Source organism: Orycteropus afer, unplaced genomic scaffold (genome assembly GCF_000298275.1).
Source record: "Orycteropus afer afer isolate SDZICR_OR568_19922 unplaced genomic scaffold, OryAfe1.0 scaffold00047, whole genome shotgun sequence".
In the NCBI taxonomy this organism is placed as follows: Eukaryota; Metazoa; Chordata; class Mammalia; order Tubulidentata; family Orycteropodidae; genus Orycteropus; species Orycteropus afer.
The window spans coordinates 7,608,455-7,616,202 of NW_006921634.1; the positions used below are offsets into that span (position 1 = coordinate 7,608,455).

Below are 7,748 nucleotides of genomic sequence, written 5' to 3' on the forward strand. Positions count from 1 at the left end.
AATAGCAGTAAAAAACAAAAACAAAAACAGTGCCTGACAAATAATCTCCTGGGGACACAAATGTGTCCACTGAGCAGCGTGGTTCAACAGCACATGCTTTTCCTCCACCAGATTTAGGACACAACATTAAAACTTTAGAATGGCCAGAGGGAGCCATTCTGTGCTGAATTCCAATATCTGAAAAACAAAAAACAATTGCTCCAACAGATTGTAAGCGCTTTTTCTTACTGAAAAAGGAAAAAAAAAATGGGGATAAAAAAGGAAGGAAAAAAAGTACATATACACATAAACTCAAAGGCGCTGAAGTTAAGCATTAACAAACCAGGTTCATGATTTATGGTCAGTATCCAAAGATCCAACTATAAACAATGCAAAGTAGTGCTCCTCAGTATTATTTTTGCAGTTGTTAGTAATGTTAAGCATCAAGAAAAATAAAACACATCATTGCACATTACGGCCGCAAAAAAACCGGCTAAACTTTGACACTAGAGAATTGGATAATTTTTGATGCTACATCACTAACAGCTTCTGATGTATATTTTATGTGAAAAGGTCTTTACACATATATGGCATTCTCCCTGGGTGATGCTTCAGGTCAAATGCCGAGTTATGGCACGAAGAGCGTAAAGAAGTTCAGCTTGCATCCGTGCTTCCATTAAAAGTAGATTTACGTGAACCTGGAAATAAAAATGTAGTCAGTTTAGTAAACACTATAAACAACTTCTACAATTATTCATATATGAACATTCACAAAAGTTTTTTTCACGTGTATATACACATATGTAAACATGTATGTGATGTACTTCTCACAAGAAACCTGTTGTTTTTAAAAAAACCCAAACAACTCTTTTTAAACAGTAAAAACAATCTATAAAGCCTAACCCCCCCCAAATTTTATAAGAATAAACTTTTGTAAAGCCAATCTACCTTTTGGGTTATATAAAGAAAAATAATTTTTACAAATTATAATTTTCCTACAAATTACACATCCACTAGTCGTAAAATTTTATATGGTTAAAAATCAGCCCTACTTTTCTTACAGCCTATGCTTATTACTTAAAAACCCTTTTTAAAATTTTTCTGTTATTTACTTGAAAGATACTAAAGTGGTAATTGGCAAGTGCCTAAGGCATCTGACTGCTACTGCTAGCCAGAAGGCTGGTGGTTCAAACCCACCAAGCCATTCCTTGGAAGGAAGACTGGACAATCTACTTCTGTAGAGATACTGCTTTAGGAGAGGTCACTGAGTTGGAACTGACTAATGGCAGTGAGTTTGGTTTGGTTTGGAAAGCAGTTTCTAATAGATTACTAATGTGTAAGTTCCCTAGAGTCTACTAGATAATGTTACTGTTGTGTGCCGTCAAGTCAGACCCGACTCATAGCAACCCCTCCTTGGTTTTCCAAGGCAGTATCACTACGGAAGTAGATCGCCCCATCTTCCTTCCGAGGATATAGTCATAAGCAAACATTTCTTAATTTCTTTTGGGAGTACTTCTCAGCTGACAGCTAAAATGAATACTCATGTGTTTTCAAAACTGACTACAAAGAATATATTATGATAATATATTTAAATTCTTTTGATCTCTTTTTCAAGTTTGGCTATATTGTTGGATATGTTCTTCTGATGAATGAAGGGAATTTCTAGGTACAAACTAGAAAGGGAAGAAAATCTAGTGGAAACATAAACAGAGCATAACGATCTATCATGCAGAGATGCCAGAGATGTAGTAGGTATTGCCTGCTATCTGGCTGACTGTAAGACTTCAAAAAATCTGTTAGATACTGAGGCGATAGCATTCTGTGCCAAGGCATACAGTTAATTAGTGAATGTTAAAATCTATTAACCTGTTGCCATGGAGTCAATTCTGACTCGATAGGACAGAGTAGAACTGCCCCAGAGAGTTTCCGAACACTGTAATCTTTACAGAAACAGACTGCCATCTTTCTCTTGAGGAGTACCTGGGTAGGTTCAAACCACTGACATAGTGCTTAACCACTATGCTGTTTCCATGAAAGTTAATTGTGGATCTAAGTAAAATGAAATCTTTGACAACTTCAGTATTGTTTAGTCAGGAATTATTTACCTTTTCTGAGTGTTTGAACTGACGCCAGTAACTATCATACATGCGCTTTGTAGTTCTCTCAGGATAGCAGGTCACTGTCTTAATGTAAACCTTCAGGCTTCGTTCAAGTAATTGATTAACTTCTCCATAATCATAGTCATCATACCTAACAATAGAACAAAAGTTTTATAATGACATAATCAGAACTCTTAATTTATAAAGTTACATCAAGAGATACTCATTGTAGTAATTATATGAGAAAAGCTCATTATTTAATTCATTTAACAAATATTTATTGAATATCTATTATGTGCCAGGCACATTTCTAAGCACTGAAGAAATCTGACCAATGGTAAACAAAACAGAAAAAAAAAAAAAAAACTTGGCCTATTGGGGAAAAAAAGAAATAAAATATATAGTATGTCAGATGGTGATTAATGCTATGGAGAAAAAAATAAAGTTGAGGCTGGAGGAGAGGAGTTGCAGTTTTAGGTAGGATGAGGCAAGGCTTCTCTGAGAGATTGACATTTGAACAAACACCAGAAGAAGCCGAAGGAGCAACTATAAAGGCTCTGAGGCCTGAGTCAAGCAAAGAGTGTTTCAGGGACAAGGGAGTGATCAATTATCTAGTGCTGCTGGTAAGACAAATAAAATGATAACTGAGAAATGGCCCCTGGAAGTAGCTATGGAGGTCACTGGCAACCTCAACAAGAACAGCTTGGTTGGCAAGGCAGGGGTAAAAGCCTGATACTGTGGCAGGTTCAAGAGGATAAGAGAAAATGGTGGCAGTGTATATTCAACTTCGTTTTCAAAGAGATTTGCTGTCCCTGGAAGGAAGATGGGACGATCTATTTCCGTAGTGATACTGCCTCAGAAACCCAAGGAGGGGTCACTATGAGTTGAAATCAACTCGATGGCAGTGAGTTTGGTTTTGGTTTTGGTTTGGGAGCAGGTGAAAGAGGTAGTAACCAGAGAAAATAAGAAGGCTGAAGAAAGGATTTTTTTTAAAAAAAAGAAGAGAGAAATAACAGCATGTCATATACCAATGAGAAAGATCCAATAAAGAGAGTAAAGCTGCTCAAGCAGGTGAAAGAGGCGAAAACTGCTAGAAGAGAGTGCCTTTAAGAGACAAGAAGAGATGGAGCTTTGTGCACAAGCGGAGAGGAGCACAGACAGTTGGGAGCTTGTGGAATTTCTCTTCTATTTTTTTCAATTAATTAAACATTTTTTAAATGTAATGCTTATTATTAGTTTAAGAAAGTACCTTGAAGACTTTATATAAGCTTTATTTAGTAGCATCCAACAGATCAATATAACCACATTTGTTATTTATTGCCTTGGATACAATACGTATTTATTGCAATTAAATTAAATCCTATTAATGTTTATTTTTCTTGGTTAGGTATAACATTTACTTTAAAATATGATTATGTGAAAAGTTATTATTTAGGATGGTATACGGCCAATAACAGAGTTAGTATATGTCCTCATAATAGTGTTTTGTTTTTTTTATATAGAGAATGATATACTGTTAATTTATTTATCAAAAAATTTTGGGATTATTCATTTAAAATCTACAGAAAGCATGCTACTCAACAATGGGAATGCTCATTCCATTTTGTAAAGACTTTAGAGCTCTCAGAAAGCATATAGTAAATAGTCAAGCTGAACAGAAGCATAAATGAAATTTTTTCTTTCTGCAAATTTATCTCCATAAAAGCCTTGAAAGTCCAGATTAAAAAGGCTCATTATCCAAAAAGAGCTTTCCTGATTAGGCCATTCAGTCTCATTCACTCTTCTACTCACAGTCCTCTGAATACAAATTTTCTAAATTTAAAGGCCATTAATTTAGATTGATTGCTATGTTTTGTTTCAGTGCTCTTACATGATAATAATGCATGCAATGTTTGAGGGCAGAACTTACTCCAGTTTTGCTTATACTCTAATTATCATCCCTTCAAAAATAAATTTTTAAAAATTGTAAACCTAAAAAACTAGCACTGCAATGATCTAAAGGAATAATACATGCTTTTTCGCTGACCTATTCTTCCAGGAAAGATTCTCAAACTGAGTCTGATTCTCTCTGCAATGATTACTGATGCTTTTTCCTTTTCTTCATAAATTCTTACTACTGTATTTATATGTGCATCAATATTAAGATTCACAATATTTAACAGAGAATAATGCTTTTCTATGGATGGAATAATTTTTTTTTTTTTTTATAATAAAAAATCCACATGTAATATTTTCTCCCTTGAATTATATATTCCTAAACAGGGAGCTCTGGTAGCATAGTGGCTAAGACACTTGCCTGCTAACCAGACGGCTGGTGGTTCAAACCCACCAGCCACTCCTCGGAAGGAAGGTTGGGCAATCCTACTTCCGTAGTGATACTGCCTCGGAAACCCAAGGAGGGGTCGCTATGAGTCGGGGCCGACTCGACGGCACATAACAACAACAACAACAAACAGGGAGTAAATAAAATTCATATTAGAATTTTCATTTAGAAATGTAAAAACTGTCTCCACGATGAACATACCTGATTCCAAACATACAGTGAACATAGTTAAATAAAGCTCTGCGCAGCATGGTTGTGTCAACATCCTCATGGGTGGCCATAGTATTATAGGTCAGATTGTAGACCATCCGAAACTTTTCATCAAGAAGATGTCCGATGTCAGAATAAAGTCTGTTCACCAGGGAAAACCCATGATTTTCCCAAGTATAGTCCTGGGGAAAAAAAAAAAACCTCATCCAGTTGCAAAATAAACATTCTCCATATAAACTCTGTGTTTTTGTTAAAATTAACTACTGAAGCAAGTAAGTGAGGGTATTTCAAATTTACATTTAGGCTGTGGCTTTACTTGGAGCCCTTCACATCAGTCTGCTAACGGAGTGCTATGATGCTTCCTCAGAAGGGTCCAGAAGTTTGGTATGTGAATGATGAACTCTGGCCACCTCCTATGACCAGATACTAAACACACTGTGCCCTTATGTGCAAGGACCCCAATAGATCTCAGAATATCCCAATGTGATCAAACTGACTCAGTGACATGGGACAGTTACCGGTCATCTCAAACAAGCAAAGGAGTCTGTCTTAATTAAAACTATATCCACTTTTGGAGCCACATCATTATGTGGCTATGTTTTCTAGGGTGTTTTATGCTTAACAGTTAAAATGACAGTGTTTATTCTGTAGTTTCTCTGAATGAACACATCTTATACCTGAGCTCGGAATGTTGGCAAATGTTCTTCCCCTCTTCTGGCAAAGTCCTCATACCCAAAACCAGGGTCTTCAATGTATCGCGAGACATCAGACGTTACAATCATGTCATCTTCAAAATCTGAGAACAATAATGAACAATCTAGTGTTAAGAAAACAGTACACCATTAAGACAATGAAACTAAATTCTATTTTTCCCACTTTTTTTTCCCCAGCTTCTCCATGGCATTTCTAAAGTTATAATACTGATTAATCAGTTTCCAACTCATGGTGACCCCATGTGTATCAGAGTAGAACTGTTCTCCACATGGGGTTCAGTGGCTGATTACTTAATAGCAGACTGCCAGGCCTGTCTTCCCAGATGCCTCTGGGTGGCCTCCAACCTCCAACCTCCAACCTTTTAATTAGCTGCCAAGCTTCTTAACTGTTTGCACCACCCAGGGACTTCTGCAATACTGATTACATGGCTTCAACTCATGTAAAGTATTTATTGCTGACATTTAAATGCAATTACATTACCAAATACTGGCAATACATAACATTTAACCATAGATATTCAGGCAAAAAATTTCCTAAATTGAAATATTTAAACAGTAGTAACTAAGGATTAATGCACTAATTTCACTAATTTAGAAAAGGAAGATAGCATAGCTTTTAAGTATAAAGTTAATAAACATTTTTTGATCTTTCTGGGAGGATGAAGGAGGTTGTGAGGAAAGAGGACGGATGAAGGTTAAAAGTCACTTTAACTTTCTTAATTTTCAGAAAGACTCTTAAAATTAGCTGGTACTTTATCTGGGGGTATTCACAGTAAAAATATCCTATTTTTACCTTAAAAAGGAGCACATAGGGAAAAGGACTAGGAAGGAAGTACCACAGGGAGGAGGGTGAGCTTTTGGGTGTTGCTATTATTCTCTTAACTGACCTGAGTTTGTGAAAATACACTGAGCTTTACACTTTATGTGAATTTTTATGAATGAATATAATACTTCAATAAAAGTTAAAATAAAAAGGTACATCATACACCCACTCCTCACTTATGGTTAGCTTTCAAAGACCAGGTTGCCATGCTAAAATTTATGTGAAAATGGAGGGTAACCACATCAGATCACAAAATGGAGGGCAATTACATCAATACATGAGTTCCAAATTATATAATTACAAATTACATCACTACATAACTGCCAAACGACTCAGAATCATGACCCTGGTAAGCTGACATATAAACTTAACCATCACAGCCAGCATTACTCTCGCCTTGTACCTTAGTGTTCATTAATGCCAGACATATGTTACTAAGTGCAGACATATGTTGGATAGTAGATTTTTATTATCATCATAAATGTGAAATGCTGGAGACCAAGATAGCTGATGAGTAAGGAGCAGGTATATATGAAGTAAACAGGTTAATAATGAGACTGTGATACTCAACAGGGACTAAACTTAACATCTATATTTTTCTTTATATGCTTCATTAATACAAAAGGAAATATCTACTTAAGAAATAAGTAAACTGACTATAAGTTACTAAAACCATTGTCAGTAAGTAAGGAGTACAAGGTGAATTAGTTAAAAAAGATGTGGAAAACTTCTAAATATTAAATTGGCCTGAAGCTTTTAAATGACTTTCAGTTCTCTGAAGAGAAATCTTATGTTTATGCCCAGCTCAAGCCCATACCAATTTTGTTTCCTTCTTGCATTTTAATACTGTATTCAGGTAAAGAGAAACACTTTTAAAAATTGCTTTTTCAATGCATTCTCTCAACATTTATAAACTAGGTTATACTTTGCCTAATTCAATCCATCATATAGCAATCATAAATAGAATTAAAGCAAAAAAAAAAGTTGCAATCACCTAGACTGCTATGAAAACTAGTAGTTTTATAGTGGGCTGCACAGCAAAATTAAACCAAGAATAGTGAGTGATAGCTAAACTTTGTGAAACAGTTTCTCTCTAAAAAAGATTGTTTCCTGTGCTGTACAACTAGGTGTTTTCATCTCATAAATAATTTCATATAGAACTGACTATTACATAGCTCTGTGCTAGACATCTCCAGATTGGATGTTTTACAGACATCTCAACTTAAAATGGCCAAAAGATAGGAGGCTACATGTTCCTTAAGGTTATGAGGTCATTATGATAAGGACTCTGTTTACCTAACCCATTTCCACTTACTATCACAAAAGCCTCACAACTGGACCAATAAGCAACATCAGATAAATGGAGAAAAGACTGAAGTTCTCCAGGATTTCATTTTCTTGGATCCACAATCAACACCCATGGAAGCAGCACTCAAGAAATCAAACTACGTATTACGCTGGGCAAATGTGCTTCAGAAGACCTCTTGACAGCATTAAAGAGCAAAGATGTCACCATCTTGCTCCAGCACTAGTATCAAAGTTCAACAAGACAGAAAATAACAAATGCTGGCGAGGTGGTGGAGAGATTGGGACTCTCATAC

At 35.7% G+C, this 7,748-nt stretch overlaps 1 protein-coding gene across 1 annotated transcript in view; it reads right to left on the reverse strand.

Annotated features, from left to right (window-relative positions):
• Positions 1-590: 590 nt before the first annotated feature.
• Positions 591-7,748, reverse strand: part of SESN3 (sestrin 3) — an 83,143-nt gene continuing 75,985 nt past the window's right edge. Inside the window, exons 7-10 of the mRNA XM_007938069.2 lie at positions 5,289-5,407; positions 4,603-4,793; positions 2,085-2,229; positions 591-677 (exon numbers count right to left, since the gene is read on the reverse strand). Coding sequence (XP_007936260.1) covers positions 591-677; positions 2,085-2,229; positions 4,603-4,793; positions 5,289-5,407 — 542 coding nt within the window. The remainder of the gene's footprint in view (positions 678-2,084; positions 2,230-4,602; positions 4,794-5,288; positions 5,408-7,748) is intronic.